This window comes from Dipodomys merriami, unplaced genomic scaffold, assembly GCF_024711535.1.
Source record: "Dipodomys merriami isolate MVZ:Mamm:240054 unplaced genomic scaffold, mDipMer1.0.p SCAF_94, whole genome shotgun sequence".
NCBI lineage: Eukaryota > Metazoa > Chordata > Mammalia > Rodentia > Heteromyidae > Dipodomys > Dipodomys merriami.
The window spans coordinates 446,876-466,872 of NW_027206557.1; the positions used below are offsets into that span (position 1 = coordinate 446,876).

Below are 19,997 nucleotides of genomic sequence, written 5' to 3' on the forward strand. Positions count from 1 at the left end.
CTAAATCATTCCCAAGTCTTTGCTGAAGAGGCTCATTCTCTTATCCAACTTAAATTACCAACTTATTTTGCCTCAACAAGAATAAGACACTATTCCTATATTTAAGTTATTTCCTGTAGACGGAAAGAGATATATGTTCATGTTTGAACAATAGTTGAAAACACCACATGTGATGCAAGCAAATACATTTTGCCTAGTGGTGTAAGGTAATAGAGGAAATACTGAGTATAAGAAATCCAGAAAGGGAAAGAGGTTGGCTTGGTATGGAGTTATGAGTCTTTCACAGGAAATGAAGACCTAAACTTTAAATCATGTTTAAATGTATTTCAATTGTAAGAGATTACAATTGGCAAAATTTCTTGTATGAAAAAATAATCTAGGTAAGAGAGCAGTTGGGGGGCAGAAAGTCTAGCCAGGCCTCAGTGTTTCACATGGCCCAGTGTGAGAGGGAGAGGCATGGCTCTGGCCCAGGGCTGGGCCTTCTCTACCTGGCAGAGTTGAAGGTACACCTTGGTGCTTGTATGAGTCTTAGAAATGTTTAAATAGCAAAGCTGTGGTGGGAGAGATGGAAATGGGTTGCTCTGTTATAGCACCTGGAGACAAACAGAAGAGGTGGGGTACCCACAGAGTGGTCCTCATCTTAGACTCCTGCCTATCACCATGACCGTCATGTTTGAAAGCATGTGAAGCACTGGGCTCTCCTCATGAGTAGGCCCCAGTGCCTGTGTACGGTCCTCTTATCTTTGGCTCTGATGATCACTAGCAATGATCTACTCAAGGTGACTGAACAAGAATAGGAATACTCCACTGCCACATAGGGAAGGGAGCCAGGTATTATTTCTCAACGAAAGAACAGTGTGAAGGTGGGGGATGTAGTTGAGTGGCAGAGCACTTCCACAGTGTTGAGAGAGACCCTGTGTTACATCCAAACACAAACTATAACTCAATCAGGGAACAGAATCACATCCAAACACAAACTATAACTCAATCAGGGAACAGAATCACTTCAATCAGTACTCTTGAAAACGAGAGTATAAAATGTAAATAAACCCAAGTTAATGACTTGCAAAAATTCAACAAAACAAGCAAGATAAAATGAACAAGCAAAAAACAGTGCCAGTGTTGGAGAGCACCTAGCCTCATCAAAACCTTTCCCTTCCCTTCCCTTCCCTTCCCTTCCCTTCCCTTCCCTTCCCTTCCCTTCCCTTCCCTTCCCTTCCCTTCCCTCCCCTCCCCTCCCCTCCCTTCCCTTCCCTTCCTTTCTTTTCCTTTCCTTTCCTTTCCTGGCAGTGGAGAACCATCAGATCCTTACTGAGCTCTCCACTAGGGTAAAAGCCTTCTGCACTTTTCAATCATTTCTAAGAAGTGGGTTCATTATTAGAATGGATCAACTGTAAAAGAAAAGGGAACCTACATGTGTTCCTGAATAAAATAGATTTCTTTCTTTTTGTTTACAGTAGGCAGGGCCTGGGAAGGGCCTGACTCCAAGGGCTGAGGGAAGGCATGTAGATTGAAGGAGAAGGACCATTCTGAGGGTGTCACAAGAGGCTTTCAACTGGAATTCCTGAAATCAGCTGACACTCTTCCTGTGCCCTCTGGCTGCCTGCTTGACCCTGTCCCCTTCATGATACAGGACCCAGCATGGGCAGAGTGGGCACTCTATTGGCTGATGATGCTGAATAAATGGAGCACAGGGTGGTTTCTAAGAAAGAAAGGCCATGGTAAGGACAGGGAATGAAAAGATCCCTCCTTGTGTTAAAAAAGAAAAGAAAGAAAAGGATTTTAAGAAGCCAGAACTGGTGGTGGCTGTGGAGAGAGACAAAAGCAGTAGCTTTAAGAATCATTTTGTCAGGATGCAAGGGGACTAAAGGAGACAAATGGGTCAAAACTGACTCTAAAGCTTTGGACCCAGGCAAGAAGATTGAGCTTCTTTAGCAGACATCCAATAGGGTTTTTATTGCACAAAGCACTTTATTATTTACATATTAAAGGAATCTTGGGTTCAGTGGATAGAGTGCCAGCCAACAAGTAAAAGTGTCAGGTGAAGGAAAGAAAAAGAATCTTAACTCCCTTATAGTCAAGTTCATCCAATTTTTACAAAATATATCAAAAAACCATTTGTGATAACACTTTGTTTATTAATATAGATTAACTATAGTGATACAGATTGTTTTTAGCATAATACAGGTGTCACATATTTCTCTTGGACTAAAAGCTATAGATGGCAAGGTGAAATACAATAACAGAAGAACTGAAAATTGTTGAATGTGTTATAATATTGTATATTTGTATTGTATTATTATTGTATTAATGGAAGTCCCCCTCAAAGAACTAAAACCCACTTAACAGATGAGGAAACTGAGAACCACAGAGGCCAGTGTTCTCTCCTCTATAAATGTTGAGGGCACTGACCGTGTGTCAGGCACTTCCTTGGTGCTGGGGATATAAAAGGTAAACAGAACACTGTACCTGTACTCAAGGGGATTTGAGCCAGGATGGCGGAGGGTAGCATTTAGGAAGCAAAAGTTGTCACATTGCATACTATGTATTGGAGACAAGCATGCTTGTGCTGCTAAGCACGATTCATTCAGGCTCAGAGAGGGGCATGTGTGAGCTGAGCTGGGAAGAGCAAGCGAAGTCAGATAGTCAGAGGTTGTGTCTTTATGAGGTGAGACACCCAGGGAAGCCAAAGCGAGAGCAAGCCTAGAGCATCTAATACTCAAAGAAGTTCTAGTCTTTGAGTTGGAATTGATACTCTCCCAACTCCAAGTTCAGTGCTATATTATATGACATTATCTGTCCACTGACAAGTATGGGAAAATCCAGCCCATCAGTCAGTTCTCTTGCATGGAGAATAGGAAGGACACATGGCTCATGCTTCACTATACAGATCTTAAGATTATCCATACACTCCTGCCTAAGACTTCTCCCTCCTTTTTAGAGAAATATTGCTACACATGAGAACTTTTTATTTCCTTCTGAAATATTTATGTCCATGGGATCAGGCCATAATACTCTGAAAGCATTTAAAGGTGTCACTTTGGAAACAGTAGGCCATAATGCAGACAGCTTTCTTTGTAGAGAATGAATAATAAAACGTATCAAAAATCATTCTGTTTTCTTATTACCATCCATTCTTAATGTGCTCTGTACTCCCCTGAGCATACGTCTATGCACAGAAGACACAGACCCACGTGTATTTTAGAAGGCCTTTAGTCCATTTAGCCTCCTTCTGTAAATGGAGCTGAGTAGCCAGCATCCAATCCAGGAGAGAACCCACATTAGTGCTGATCTGAAAAGTCTTGTTATCTATTTCCAGTGTAGATTCGGATCCATCCAAGTCTGTGTCCAGCTGGGGTCACTAGGGGCTGATGGCCCAGGCTGTCACTTATGCCTGGGCTGGCTCACCACAAACAGTCCTCACTCATCTTCTCCAGCCGGGCCATCTGGCATGTGCTTGGAGGGTTAAAAACAGAGGGGTCCTTAATGCCCAGCTGCACATCGAAAAACCGTGTGGACAGCACCACACTGTAATTCCTGATGAACATTTCCTGGACGGGATAGCAATCCTTGGCTGTGTAAACGCCAATCCAAGTTTCATCTGGAGTGGGAGAAAGTTGGCTTTTTAATTGAGGAGACAGACAAAGTAGCTGTGCCTTTTATTACTGTGGTCACACACACACACACACACACACACACACACACACACACACACACACACACACACACACACGCACCATGTTAACTACTTTTAAGCATCTGCTTTGGACATAGAAAATGCATCATCCTGATCTAGAACCACCACCATCAACCATCGTGAAAACCTTTCCATTTTCCCATGCTGAGAAATCTGTATCAATTAAGTGGTAACTTCCCATTATTCTTCCCCCCGAGTGCCTAACACCATTCTACTGTCCACCTCTATGTATTTGGGTACCTCATTTAAGTGGAATCCTCTCTCTCTGTCTCTGTCTCTGTGTGTCTGTGTATATGTGGTTTGTCTGTCTGTCTGTCTGTCTGACTGTCTATCTCTCGCTGTCAATAATGAGGTTTGAACTCATGTCTGGGCAGTATTTCATAGCGTTTTCCCTCAAGGCCAGCACTCTATCACTTTAGCCACAGCTCCTCTTCATCTTTTTGATGGTTGATTAGAGATAAAAGTCTCATGAACTTCCTTGCCCAGGCTGGCTTGAAGCTCACAGTCCTCAGATCTGTCTCCTGAATAGCTAGGATTACAGGCATGAGTTACTGCTACCTGACTAACTTCTTTCCCTTAATGTAATGTCAGTAAGGACTACCCACATTGTAGCATATGCCAGAATTTCTATTTTATGGATGAATAAAATATGACTGAATAAATAGATCTCATTTTTGTTTACAAACTTATCTGAAAGTTAGAGCTGTGGATTTTTCCACCTTTTGACCATTGGCTATAATGTTGGTATGAACTCAGCTGTACAAATACCTCTGAGTTCCTGACATCAATTTTTGGAATTGGAATTGCTGAACCATGTGACGATTCTGTTCAATTTCCTGAGAAAATGCCCCCAAGGTTTTCTATGGCATGAATATCTGTGTGTCCAAAACCATCTCAGAACTAAGGAAGTAGCAGCCCATCAAAGCAGGCCACCTTGTGCTCAGAATAATGGAATCAAAGCAGTCACTGCCACCTTGGAAGGAAAAGGTAGCATCTGACCCCGGTGTGAGCTGCAGAATAATGCCTTCAATGACACAGACTGCAGGGTGACCATGGAAGGCCCAAACTCTATTCTAGAAGAGCCAATGTGGCAGAAGGTGGGGGTCTTTTAAGTAAAATGCTTAGATGTGAGTATCACATAAATATGAAAATTCATGAGGGACTTCCATTGGTTTTAAGCCATTAGTTTGAGTTTATCAATTTCCCTGGCCGCTACCTTCCTTAAGGGGTTTAGTCTTTTGTTTCAATCATGCATCCGGAGATAAAATGCTCCCACATTCCAATGCTTACAGGATCTGGCCGACTTCCTGTCAGACCACTCCTGGACTGTGATCTGCTCCTGAGGGCCCCCGATGGAGTACTCGTCTTCAAAGGTAGAGTTCTGAGGAATGTCCAGAGGATCCCAGGGCTCTGTCAGGGGGATCTTTGAGCACTGCTTGGTGACCTGTTCAATCTGGAACATCACTCCTTCTTCATAGAGCAGAATATATTCAAATAATCTGAAAGAGAGAAGTAAAGAAAATAGCTTAGGACTTTTACATCTCTCACCAGCATAAAACGCAAAGGATTCTGGGTACAAATTGGCTTTAAAACAGAAAACAAATCATTTTGCTTGTTAAAGCAATTGTCTTCTTACTTAGAAACACTAAGACACACCAAAGAACAGGAGGGGAAATAATTACGATTCAGAGGCCAGAACTGAATATTCACTGGAAAAATTCTCATCAGTGACCTGTCCCATGCCAGACCTACACTGAGGAGACAGACATGGAGACAACGTGGCCTTGGTTTGGCAGCTGGGTTCTGACCTCTCACTCAACCAGGGGTAAAGGAAGATTTGTCCTTGGCTTATTTGAGCAAGCTCTTCTTGCAGCAGCAAGCCAAGGAATTGCAGGGGTATCGTATCTTGAGTGAGGAATGAACTCTGGGCCTCAGGCTATTGCTCAATTTTTCCACTCACAGCTGTCACTCTACCACTTAAGCTACACCATCACTTGTAACTTTATTTTGCCAGTTAACTGGAAATAAGTGTTTTGCGGAAGTAATTGGAAATAAAGAGTTTTGAGGAATTGTCTGTCTAGGCTGCTTCAAACCTGGACTATCAGATTTCAGTCTTCTCAGTAGCTAAGATTATAAACATGAGCCACTGGCACCTAGCATGACCTCAGTTTACACACACACACACACACACACACACACACACACACACACACACACACATTATTCCAGGAAAAGATAGGAAATGGTGTGCAAGGGTAAAACAAAAACAAACAAATGGAATACAGACTTTTCACATGGAAGTGAATAAACGAAAGTAAATGTGTGTTTTGTGAGATATTGTTCAAAATATTTTATATTTATATACATATATATACATATTCCACATAAAACTGTTAGCTCAGCCTGTCACCAATGGGTCATACCTCTGTCATCCTAGCTACTCAGGAAGCTGAGATCTGAGGATGGTGGTTCAAAGTCAGCTGGGGCAGGAAAGTCTATGAGAACCATCTTCAATTAACCAATAAAAACCAAGAAGTAGAGCTGTGGCTCAAGTGGTAGAGTACAAGACTTCAGAAATAAAAAAGCTCAGAGACCATGCCTAGGCCCTGAGTTCAAGCCCCAGGAGAACACACCAACACACACACACACACACACACACACACACACACACACACACACACACACACACACACACACACACACACACACACACACACACACACAAACATGTTAGCTGTTTGAGTAACTTTGAAGTTGTATTGCCCTTGTCTTCCCAGTCTGTAAGTGTCTGAAGCACTCCCTGGAGGTCCGTATACTGAATTCCAACTTGTAGAGCACAGTGCACCCAGATATGGATGTCTCTGTCCACTCAGGGATAGGATACAAATCCTATCCGAAATGCTTCTAATAGTAATCAGTCCATCCACAGAACACCTCCACAGTGCACCGTTAGGGATGTACAGTTGCTTTCATTGGTCTTCTCTTCACTGTTAGTATCACTTCACTGTTAGTACTGCTTCCTCCAGTCCTACATACCTCAGCCTGAAAGTCTTTCCTGCTAATTTTCTGATAGTCCAGGTGTGTGCTTCTCAACGCGTGATGGCTGTCCCCTGTGGGACAGACAGCTATGTGCACCAGGGAACTGGGGTTCCTTTGAGAGACCACTGTTTTCACCTCTCATATCCATAGGCTAGCAGAAAACCACCCCACAGCCACTGTGGTCATGGCAGACCTTGCCATTCCCAGGAATGGACCGGCAGAGGACATGTGACCCTGAATGCACAATGAGAGCAGTCCTCTGGATATGTGGAACTGTGACTATGAGTCAGCTTCAGTAGATAACTGGGCATATCAAACATAAATTCAGAGGCCATGGGTTGTTCTTTTCCACCATATAAACTGACTAACAGTGAATCCTACAAGCTGAGACTCCAGCAGCTGTCCATTCCCTGGTACATGCATTTTCTGCATTCATTGATGCTCTCTGTAACTTTCCAGATCTGAAAGCATTTTTTTAAAGTCACCATCAATAGTGAAGTTATGTTGATAGTACATTAAGTAAAACTTAAAATGATCGTTTTACAGGAAAGAACACAGAACTTATCATTCATCCAATGTGACTAGTATTGTTTCACAAATTTTAGGAAGGGAACCTTTAATGAATGCTGTATTGGCTCCAATGCTCATGTGAACATTTCAATCACTACATTGCTAATAGAACCCTGGACCTGAAGCTCAGTAGGGAAGGATAGAAGGTCAAATGCACAGACCAGCCCAGGTGGAAAAGAGGTATCATGGCTAACAAACCAGTCTCACAGGAACTGGACATTTTCCAGGCAGGATCCAACTCTGGTTCTAACAAGGAATACAGAAGTCAGAAATTGCACTTCTGGTGTACAACCAAATAAGGCAAGGTGCTAGAATGGGCATGGAGGATAAACAGACAGACAGGTCAACACCAACAAGCAAAATTCACCTCTTTGTTGGCCAGACACCAGACAGCACAGACCCTAAAAGGAAAGGGTGAGAGTTCCCACAAAGGCAGAGACTGACAGGAGGCTTCAGCATAAACAAGGTCACAGCTGGCCAGGCTGCCCTTGGGTTCAAGAGGGAGATCTCCAAGGCAACCACAGCCTGGAGGAAGAGGCCCCAGCCTGTCTCCATTCTCATCAGATGGGACAAAAGCTTATCGATTTTCTTAACAAAACCCTCATTATCAATTTCAGTTTTTGAAAATCCATTTTCTTTAACACTATGCTACACCATACTTATGTCTTCTAAAAAACTGAAAATCTGCACACGTTTTATTTCTTTTGAAAATAGGTTTACAGCTCTCATAAAAATGACCCATGTTCAAAGTACAGAAATTTGAATAATACAGGAAGGAAAAGGAAGAAGTAAAAGTTGTTCAGAAATTCCAACTTTCAGAAATACTCAACTTTGTGCATGTATCTACATATATATATATATATATACATATATACATATATATATTTCTAGATAATCTTTATGGAATACTGGTTCTTAATGTTAAAATTTTAAATTGTAAAGGTATCAGCTTGATGATTTTCTTATTTTTGGAACCAGGCTTAAACTCTAAGCCTTGAGTTCTGGCTTATCTTTCTTATTTACAGCTGTGTGTGAAATACTGGCAGATTTTTCCTCATAGGACTGTGTTATTTTGCACTCTTACCAGAAATATATGTGAATGTTTGTTTTCTTTATAGTCCTGCCAACAGAGAATGCTGTTAAATTTGGCTTTGAGCCCATCTGATAAGTAGGATGTGGAAATTGACTCTCAAGGGCAATACGGTTTTTTGTTAATCCCATTGCATGTTTTTTCCTTGAGAGAGAGACAGAGAGACAGAGACAGAGACAGAGACAGAGACAAAGACTGACTTGATTGTGTGCTTAAAAATCTGGTCAAATTTAATGGTTGTCAGAAAGTTTAGGTCAAGGAACCAAGGTGCTTTATTTACTCTTAGTGAGATGTCTGATTATAATTATAATCTATTTCTCATATGTAATAATGATTTGAAATTTTGGCTCTTACAGCATTATTATGAAGATAACCTAAGATAACTGAATTGTTACATAAATGCAAAATTATCTTGTTACAACAAGAAACTCATCACTTAGCTTCTACATAGAAGACCTGTTACACTGTGAAACAGGGAGGTTAAGTTATAGAAGGGGACAGAGAGCTAGTGGAAAGACTTATTGAGTGCTCTAGCACAAGCCTTCATAAAGATTTAGCATTTCTGTCTCTTGCTAAGTATTTCATATTGCTTGTTTTCTTCATCTATCTTACAGCAAGAAGTAGAATTGATTCTGGCCTTGGAAATGTAAAGGAAAGTCTGCAGGGAAGGGAATCCTCTTTCACCAAGGAAAACGAAAACTCATGTCCCTTTCTGCTTCTATTATTTCTTATCCTTGAGCGTAGTAAGTTAAAGACACGATGCTTGGGGTGGGGTCAGTCCTTTCAAAACTACAAGCAACAAGTCAACATGCTATCTGTAAACACAGGGACAACATGTGAAGAACAGCACAAGAAATGGATGAAGAAACTGGTTCTTGATGAGCATGTTGAATCAAACCTAGGAATATGTATCCCCAGAATTCTAGAATAAACAATAAGCATATTATGATTCAACATGTTAGATTTTATTTCATCTGTAGCTGTAAGCATCCTTAATGAAATAAATAAACACCCCTGTGTTCAGGCATGATAGATTTGATTCCTTAGGCTCTTATGAGCCTTCCCTTCCAGAATGTGCAGGAACCAAGTACTTGGCTACTATTAACAATATCAGTCATTGGAGCTTGCCCTGGTATGGGTATGGGTGAACCCAATCAGTTATAGTCAAGAAGTATTGTTTCTCTGTCTTAAATTGGGAAAGTTGGGCCGAAAAAGGTCTAAGGTAAAGTTTACAGACTAACAAATTCAGCTGCTGACAGGTTATTTTTTTTAATAGATGAGAAAATGCAAGGCCTGGGTCATAAATACTCAATAATGTGTCCTGGACCAGACCCAAGTTGGGTCTCATACCAGATTTATTTTAATTCTCTAACAACATGCCCTGTGTTCACTGGGGAATGGATGATTCCCCCCATCCATGTAGGAATGTTTGGCTATCTACGGAATATTATATTACAGAAAAGGGAGTGGACAGATATTAGATTGTGATTACTAAAGGACTTTGGATTTTATGGAAGATATTGGTCAAAGTCTGGATCTGTTTAATAGACAATATAATAGGTTAGTAATGCATGTTGGCCTTCTGACTCCAGTCCACAGATCTGGAGGAGGAAAATCTGAGCTACAAACACTCGCCATTCTGTCATACATCAGCTTTTGAGTTACACCCTCCAGTAATTATGAGCCAGAAAAAGAAAAACACTTGCCCCAAGTGCCCTGTTAGACACAATGTCATTGTACACATCAATGCCAATCACATACAGCAGGGGAAAGTTAAATTGCTTAAGGATACAGTCCAAGGAAAAGGAAAATCTTTCTGAGTTTTACCCTGAGAGACGACCTTCTGTGACCACCCTGTATACTGCACTCAGTCATGTCTCACTCTTGTGTCCTCAGGGTGTATCATGGCAGGCAGTTTTACACATACTGTTAACTGAGACAGGATGTAGTGCAAGATCTATAAATATATGCAGCGTGGAAATATCTTCAGATACCAGAAGACGTTAACAAGAAATATATTAGATGTTAAGTACTTTAAACATATGAGGTGGTCATGGAAGGAGATACGGTAAAGCTTGTGAGTGGGTTGTGCAGTTTTTCGGGGGGGAAATCATTCTAAGCAGAATAAAAGAGAACTACAAGTTCCAGTTAAATTAGCAGGCTGAAGCTGTAAGCTGGCTAGGAAGCCCAGGAGATTAAGGTGTAGGGTGGGTGGTGGGAAGAAGATCCTATAGGCCCTTCAGGTCTTCTAAGACATCTTTGTTCAAAGTATGGACACTGACTCTAAAATTGATGGGAAAGCATTCTTGAACAGATCAGGGACATGATACATCTTTAAACACAATAGCTTAGTCTAGTAGGATACTAGACAAAAAGGAGCCAGGACAGAGGTGTCAGGGCCAATAGGAGGCTATGACAAAAATCCAGGCAACAGAGGACAAAGGTGCGATGAGAAAAGTAGGGGAGTTATGTTTAGAATCTGGGTATCCATCAAAATCATAATCAATCAGATTTGCTTTTGAAGCACTTGTGGCAGGTGGAGAGAAAGATAAATTAAGAATCATTCTAAGGATTTTATGCAGAACAACTGCTATCACATAAAGAAACTAAAGGAGGAAGTTTAGCTTGGTTTGGTTGGTTTGGGTTTGGGCTGGCTGTTTTGTTTATTTGTAGGGGAACTTTATCTTGGACATGCAGAGCTTGAAATGATGGTTGGAGTCCCAAGGAATCAATCAACTAAGAATCTGGGCCTATAGTATAGAGTTCACAGGAGATCTGTGGAGCTAGACATGAAGGAATTCTCCACAGAGAGGGGTTCATTTAAAACCAGGACCTAGATGGGATCACCAAGAAAGTGAGTTTAGACAAACAGTAAAGGAAAGAAAGCTAGGACTTTCCATCATGACTAGTCCAGAGGAGGAAGAATCAAGAAGACTGGGAGAGGAAAGAAGGCAAGGGAGAAAAGGCAGAAGAGTGTCGTATTAAAAGTCAAGTGGATGGAGTTCACATCCAACAGTAAAATCAGGACTGATAAAGACGAACTGGTTAGTTATGGGGCGTTTATTGCTCTTGCTCAAACCATCCTCAGTGGAGCTGTGATGAAAGTCTGAGTGGAGGGAATTCAACACAATCTGTGAGAATAGAAATTGGAATCAGTATCAGAGCTGCTTTAAATAGAGGGGAAGAAAGAGGTTTCTGCTCATGGCCTTCTAGAGAAATTGTATTTTTTTAAGATGAGTAAAATAAAATAAATTATAAAGGGGGGAAATAAAAGACATTTACGGGAATTAGAGAATACAAAACTATCATATTTTTTTTCCAGGAAAAACAAACCACTAATTGGTGGAATATATTCAGATCTTTGGGCATTTTGCCCTTGACCATCTTCTTTAAGGTCAGAATCAGGAAGAATCAGCTCAGGGTTACTGGATAGAAGAAAAACTGTTTCCAGCTTTTTCCAGTATGGCAGCCACCTCTAGCTCTCTGGCTTCCATTTGTAAGTCACTCTTATCTTCTAACAGGATTATGGATTTATCTTCTTGGCACCTCTTTTTCCTCCGTGCCTTTCCCACTTCTTCCTTCCCACCCTGATACCCTGGGTTTATAGACTCTGGAAATTGGATCCCATAAAGAACACTTTACTTCTTTGAGATAAAATCTCTTTCTTGGAGAAAAACTCAGTGTTGCAAATCAACACAGTTTATTCTTTGAGCATCAAGAGGCCACGAGCACTCTGACTTCCTGAGCTAATAAAAGAAAACATTAGCTCCAGCCATCTAAATATCAGAGATCAAGAGAGGAGAAGAGAGGCCAAGGGAGGAGTCATTCCTCTGAAATCCTCAAAGGCATGACTGCTTAAAATGAAAGCCCAATCTTTGCAAAACAGGGCCCATGATCAAATAAAAATCTGTTGCACACTTTATACTAATCTATACTAATACCTCCCCCAGACACACAGACACTGTCTGAGGACTTGCAGTGATGATACACTGAGAAATCCAAGAGAAAACAAGCATACAAAAAATGCAACCTGACCTCACTCTTTCTCTGGTTGAACAACTTAGACAAAAGCCATTAGGAGGGCCAAACAAGACAGGTTTCTACAGGGACTGGCCTCTCATACAGCTCTCAAGTGGGGTGAGGAGAAGGTTTAGATGGGAAGAAACTAACCTAACAGCATGTAATCAGTCCACTGCTGCCACTGCATATCGGGAACCTATTTTTTTTTTGTCATTGTATGGGAAAGGAGTTACAAAAATAAGAGAGCCCTCATGCCAGTGGATGATGCCTGGCAGATTGAGATCTGAGGACTGTGGCTCTAACCATCTTGAACAGAAAAGTCTGAAAGATTCTTGTCTCCAATTAACTACCGAAAAGCCAGAAGTGGAGAGATGGCTCAAGTGATAGCGGACCAACCTTGAGGAAAAAAGCTAAGGGAAAGCTCCCAGGACCAAGTACCAGTACAAAAATAAATAAATTAAATAAGACATATCTAAAAAAAAACCTGGATGGTGATTCACCAAATCTGTGACATCAGACTAAACACCAAGAACAAACAGAATCAGGTAAGATATTTGAGTTCATATGGAAATAAATGAGTAAATTGAAAGCTTAATGAAGAATAGGATAGATATAAGGCTTAAAAGTATCTCCCAAGAAAAATACTTATTAATGACAAAGGAAAATGATGTCTCCTCACAGTGAAAAGTCAAACAAGTGATTAGGGTGAACACTGGGATGAAATAAACATATTATATCACATCTGAGATATTTCTGCTAAAGGTAAATAACTCAGTTAAAGATGAGGAAACCTAAGACAAACCCAACTGGGGAGACTGGGGATAAAATCACAGGTTCAGAATCTTAAAAAAAAATTCCAAAGTGAAAAAAAGAGCCTTTAGAGCAGTTCCAGATAGAAAGAGATTGGAGCTGGTCACTGTACTCGCTAGGGTTGCACGCCTGTAATCCTAGCTACTCAGGAGGCTGAGATCTGAGGATCCGTTTGAAGCAAGGAAAGTCCATGAGACTCTTATCTCCAGTGGACCACAATAAGCCAGAACTGGAGCTGTGGTTTATGTGGCAGAGCACTAGCTTTAAGCACATAAACTCAAGGATAGTGACCAGGACCAGAGGAAGGAAGGAAGGAAGGAAGGAAGGAAAGAAGGAAGGGACGGAGGGAGAGAGGGAGGGAGGGAGGGAAGGAGGGAGGGAAGGAAAGACTGAACACATACCATGTACATATAGGCTTGAATTTAAACTGTTCTCTTTTGTCATAAAGAGACACAAAAAACAATGGGCAAAACTAGGAATGAATCAGTGTTCACTTCCTGACTTTAAAGGATGCATTGAAATTACACAGGAAAATAAACATTGAGGCATTTGAGGATGGTCTATCAGGCAGTCATTTCACACTCAAGTAATTCAGAGATTTTCTTCAAAAAGTTCTCCATACAGGGCTGGGAAGGTGGCTCAGTGGTAGAGTGCTTGCCTTGCATGCATGAGGCTCTGCGTTTGATTCCTTAGCACTACAGAAGCAGAAAAAAAAAAAAAAAAAAAAGCCCGAAGTGGGCGCTGTGGCTCAAGTGGTAGAGTGCTAGCCTTGAGCTGAAGAGCTGAGGGATGGTGCCGAGGCCTAGAGTTCAGGCCCCATGATTGACCAAAAAAAAAAAAAAGTTCTTTGTACTCTAATTGGGATTTTTCTATTAAGTGAGAGCTAGATAGCTTCCAAAATTAAATTAAATTCTGTGTTTGGAAAGGAAGGCTTATCTTCATTCTTAAACACTGAAGATTGTTAAAGTTGCCTAGGGTGATGAAGCCCCAGAAAACTGACCTTCCACAGCAGACACACGGGCAAACGCCCCTCTAAGCAGTCCTATTCAATTCTTAGTATGGAGATGGCTGGAAGGAAAGGACAGTCCTGCGAACTTAGGGCCACACATTGAAAAATAACTCATATGTACAGGCTTACAAGAAAAAGAAAAGGAGGGAAAAAAATTGTGAATTTATTGACACAAAGGGACAACTTGAGAATCATTTTAAAATTAGTGCATTATGGCAGAAACCAGCTTGATAGGTTAGAAGCACAATTGCTACCTTCATGAAATCAGTTAATTCTCTCTACCTAGCTTTTAAGAAATGATCTGGGTCAGGCATGGGTGCCTTACAGTTGTAATCCTAGCTACTCAAGAGGCTGAGAGCTATGGATTCTGGTTTAAAGCCAGCCTAGGCAGAAAAGTCTATGAGATACTTATCTCCAACTAACTACCAAAAAGTCAGAAGTAAAGGTGTGGCTCGAGTGGTAGAGCGCTGGCCTTGAGCAAAAAGGCTCAGGGACAGCCTGGGGCTCTCCTTTAGCTTTTTCCCTCAAGGCTAACACTTGAACTGAGTTCAAGCCCCAGTACCACCCCCCTCACAAAAAATAACCTGGAAACTAGGAGGGTATGTGTTACTACAATTAAATTAAAAGATGGTAAGCATGGAGGCTCTGAGTTAAGGACCACTAAAGAGCACTACTAGAGGCCCTGGTCAGCACCCCTGACCACCTAGCAGATGTTAGTGCTCTCTCTGATGCAGGCAGCTGGTTCTGTATAAGATAAGAGTTAAGTCTATTGATCAGGCAACAAAACAGAAACAGACTTGAATTGATCAGAATGAAAGCCCACTGCCACTCCCTTTATAATGTATTTTTCATCACTTTCAGAATCTAGTAGAACTTGTTAAGACTGAATAGGTCTTAACTGAATGGATTGCTCTGATCATTCCCCCTCTGCGTTTTCATTTAATAATGCCTCTGTACAACACCACACCCACAGATATACCAAACCCAACACTGAAGCCACCATGTTGGAACAGCAGTAATTTATCTGTGGCTTTGTGGCCTTCACTCAATATCGACATTGCTTTTCCCATAAAGTTCACCATATGGCCCGAGATAGTAAATAATTGCCTTGTTTTTCCTCCAGCCTTCCAAACATAATTCTTGTGCATTTGATCAAGGAGTTGAGAAAAACAGCTGGGCTAGGAAAACAAAATGGTATCAATTACTAATATCCCCCGTTCTCCATTCAGGCTTATCTTCAGCTTACAAAGTTGTTTAATCTTTTCCATCATCTCAGGAAAAAGAGAGCTTGGAAAATCCTGGTCATACCACAGTAACTATCAGTGGGTTTTTCCATAGCTTTCTGGATGCGAAATGAAAATCTTAAGAAGTCGATCCAATTCTAAAACTCACTTCTCAACTTACTAATAAATACAAAGAGACAACCCGATAATATTTTCTCCAAATAACATCTGGTTGCTTGGCCACACTGCTGATACCTGAAAATATTTTTGAGTCAGTTCCAACAAACCTACATTTAAGAAGTTTAAAAGATATTTGTACACTAAACATTCTTTTCATCATCTGACTTAAGAGCCAGTGATGGAACTGTGAAACAGAATCTTGCCAAGAACTTGGATAAGAAGAAAAAAAATATCTGCTTCTAAACATACAACTGTGAGACCAACACTGAATGTATGGGTGAAGAAAAGTGGGGAGTTACAAAAGCTTCTGGCCATCAAGATTTGACCAAGACCCCACTAAGGTATTAATGCATCTAAATACCCCAAAAGGAGTTCGCAGGGAGCAATGACAAGAAAGCTATATGGTGAAAATATAGGCATTGCTTCATCATTACCTGACAATCATTAAACATCGCTCTGGGCTAGCCTGTCTTATTCATGACAGAAAACTCAACATTATGTTTAAATGTCTAGCATAATCACCAAATACTTGTTTAATGTATTTGTTCCAACTCGTTTTCTTTTTTTTTTGAGCCAGTATTGGGGCTTGAACTATCACTTGAGCTATAGCTCCCCTTCTGGCTTTTTGTTGGTTAACGATAAGAGACTCATGGATTTTCCTGCCACACCACTGGCTTTGCATGGTGATCCTCAGATCTCAGCTTCTGGAGTAGCTGAGATTACAGGCTTGAGTAATGAGGGCTTCCCTTCTCCAACTCTTTACTTGTGACCTTTTGATTCTAAACTGGCTGCCCAACTAGTTTTGAATACAAGGAGAGAACAAGTTAGTCTTGTGGATTTGAAAATGCTGTTTCCTATGCCAGGTACAAAACTCATAGAAATATACCACATAGAGCTGAAGCTTCACGTGTTGTGTCTGCTCCCAAAGGAAGAGTGCTTATGTGATTGCTGGATCAAGTTCAGAGCCCACAGAGGCTGGCAGAGACTCTCTGGGACACAGAACACCCACCACGATGGTGCTGCTGCTGATGGCAATAGACCTTGCACTGAGCATCTTCTCTATGTGATCAGAAGGGGATCTATGTACTGACCTGTGTCATCTAAGAAATGAGTTATCATAAAGATTCCCATTTTGTAAAAGAGGAAGCAGTGTCAGAGAACTGTATTAACTTGCACAAAGACTCCATTTGGAATCTGGATTCAAATCTAAGCTTACCTGGCTTTACAGTAGAATTTCTTATATCATAAAAGAAAATACTATCTGAGGGGGAGTGGAATGAAATTTCATCTTTCTCACATCATCCTGTATGCTTTTAATTATCTCGAGATTATGTATAATAGATTATTTATAGTAGCCAATACAGTGTGTGATAGAAACAGTTGTACATAGACTGTATTGTTTAGGAAATAGTAATAAGAAAAAATGTCTACGTGTTCAATACAGTCACAAGCTTTTTTGAAATATATTCCTGTGGTGGGTTGACTCATTAAAAGAAGAGTCCAGGGGTGTGGAGTGCCCTCTGTGTTTCATAATGTCTTGTCTTGAACTCTCAATAGATCAAAAGGTTCTGTCCATTCCCGGTCTTCCCCAAGATGGCTACCACACCCACCAATGCTTTCCGATGAAGTGGTGTTCTCTAGCTCTGATGTGCTGTAGAAACAATGGAGCCTTCATCATGGATCTTACTGTCTACTGAAGCTTAGCACACCACCAAGGATTCAGTGTCATAACCAGCGGCCAGCATGACCCTGAGAGAAACCCACAGGAGAAGCTGGGGGGGGGGAGGGAAGGAGAGGTGGGTATCCCAAATTAGAAATCAGATCTTAAGCCAAAAGCAAAAAGTGCTGCCCCAGGCAAAAAAAAAAAAAAAGAGTAGCCTCTGTTATCTTTCAAAGTGGAAAGGTGAATGACCTGAGATAATGATGTGTATGTATGCACAGACTATGAAATATCGTGCAGCTGTTAAAAATAGAGACCCAATTTTAAAACATGTATGAACATGGAAGAGGAGAGATTGAGTAAAGAAGGGCTAGATCATAGTACAGGCTGTGTAAAAACTAGCTGGGCAAAACGAAGGGTATAAGATAAAAATTTTAGTGGTAACAGGTTGTGAGTTTGTGGGTGTCATTTTCTTATTGTCATATTCCATTAAAATATATATTATATGATACATGATATACATCATATATCGATCTAATACATAGTGTATGTAAATCTATATTAATATAGAATCTAATAAAAGTACATAATTATGTATTATATAATAAATTTAAAAACCTATCGTATACTACATAATATATACTATATATTGCTTTAAAAATATGCTTTCCTAGTGTGACTCACGGAAGACAAGCCCTAGGCTTCTGAAGGCCCCAGAGCCATGAACCTGACTCGGCAACTTACAGACTTAGAGATGAACATGGACTGGGGTGCCAGGTGGCTCTCTGGCAGGTTCTCCTCTTCACTTGGCCCTGCGACCTGCAGGCTGCCCTGGGTGGGCCCGCGCCCAGGCCCTGTGGCCCCCCGCGAGGCTCTGGCTGCAGAAGCCTCTTGCGGGGTGGGCAGGGCGGATCCCGGGGCGCAAGGCCGGTCCCAGCGCCCCTCCCGCCGCCTACCTCTTGCAGGGGATCAGCGCCTTCCGCTCGTCCAGCACCCGCACGCGCCGGCCCGGCCCGTCGTAGGCCAGCAGGGCGCGGCTGTTGCGCCCGCTCCGCTGCTCGTACACCACCTGGCGCCCCTCCCACTGCTGCGGGGCCTGGCAGGGCCGCGGCGCGCTCGGGAGCCCCGCGGCCCCCAGGACGCACAGGCCGCCCCACAGCAGCCAGACGCCCGCGAGCCCGCGGGCCACGCGGGGAGGGCCGCGCCCCGGCATTGCCGCTTCCTGGAGGAGCGAGCCGGAGCCCCCGCGGGTACCGAGGGCCGGGGCACGGGGCGGTGCGCGGGGCTCCCGCGAGCCGGCGCTTCTGTTGGGGTCGGCGCGCGCGGAGGCCCCGCCTGACGCCCGGATCTGGGCGCGCGCAGCGGGCCCGGGTGCTGGCGTCCGCTCCCGGCTCGCGGCTGCCAGCTGGGAGCGCAGTGGCCGCGGGGCCGCTCGCAGCCGGCGGGCAGCGCGGGGAGGGCGGGGCGGGCCGGGGAGCTCTGCCGGACAAGGCACTCACCGGTGACCCGCAGCGACTTCGGGGTCCACGTGAGGAATGGGGGCTCTTGGCACACCGTGACTTGGGTGTACCAATAGAAGGTGGAAAGATGGGCGGGCCCCTGGGTGAAGCGATGACTGCGGCTTCATTATGGCCCTTTTGCCAGCACTGGAGCAAGGGCTCAAGATCGCTGGGGCTCAAGGTTACTGAGCAGTGGGCCAGCCCCCCCTCGCCTTCCCCAGCCTGCCTGGGACAGAAGGAAGTTGGGGAGACCAAACTGAGCCAAGATGCTTGGGTTTCGGGTGGAGACAGTGCAATGGGGTCTGGAACCACAGAGGAAGACCCCAATTCAGAGAGGCCTCTGCTTTGAGTCAGTCCCACCTTGGCTGACCTTGAGTTGCTTGGGGGCTATTCACCCAGGAGAAGGTGCAACCATCAGACTGGGGTTTGAATTTTAAAGCCATAGGCCCATTGGTGGTAGAACACAGGGGCCAATTTTGCTTCCCTTCTCCTCACCCCTCCCCCCCCAACCAGGGAACTCGTTGCTAGGAATGCTCCAGCCCTAGAAATCAAAAGTGGTGAGACTGCTGTCACTGGTGGCTCATGCCTGTAATCCTAGCTACTCAAAAGGCTGAGATTTAAAGACCAAGATTTAAAACCATCCCTGCCAGCAGGAAAGGCCTTAAGATTCCTAACTCCAGTTAACCACCAAAAAGCCAGAATAATTACAATAATAATTAGAATGGGTCTATAAATCTACAAGTAAATCCAGTGGATAGTAAATGACAAATAATTATACCTGAGCCTAATAATTAAGCAGCAGTCTAAACATTCACACAGTGAACACAGAGAACTAAGGAGGATATGCTTAGGAGAGGATCGAAAGGGCTCAATAACTATGAGCATATGATCATATAAAATGATGCTTATTGAAGTGAACTTCAAGAAATGGGAGCAAGAAGTTTTTTATTGTACTGTTTGTGTTTCTTTTTTTCTTTGATTTGGGGAGGGGATGGGGAAGTAAAGAACAAAGGGTGAACCAATTCAACAGAGAAATCTACTATGTTGGAAATTAACTATACAACTTAGGGGGAGGGCAGAGTTAGAAGGGGAAAAACTGGGAGAGAATGAGGGAGATGACACTGTTCAAAAGGAAATATACTCATTACCTGCCTTATGTAACTGTAACCCCTCTGTACATCACCTTTACAATAAAATTTT

The 19,997-nt window shown here is 42.6% G+C and overlaps 1 protein-coding gene across 2 annotated transcripts; it reads right to left on the reverse strand.

Annotated features, from left to right (window-relative positions):
• Positions 1–1,263: 1,263 nt before the first annotated feature.
• Positions 1,264–18,934, reverse strand: Epdr1 (ependymin related 1). Of its 2 annotated transcripts, none has more exons than XM_070014194.1 (3): positions 18,798–18,934; positions 4,988–5,196; positions 1,264–3,601 (listed from the first exon to the last, which is right to left on the reverse strand). In XM_070014194.1, the coding sequence occupies exons 1-3, from the start codon at positions 18,923–18,925 to the stop codon at positions 3,405–3,407; spliced, it is 534 nt and encodes a 177-aa protein (XP_069870295.1). In that variant the 5' UTR covers positions 18,926–18,934; the 3' UTR covers positions 1,264–3,404. The 2 variants fall into 2 exon arrangements, with proteins under 2 accessions (XP_069870295.1, XP_069870293.1); XM_070014192.1 differs by lacking the exon at positions 18,798–18,934 and adding an exon at positions 18,255–18,645.
• Positions 18,935–19,997: the final 1,063 nt, after the last annotated feature.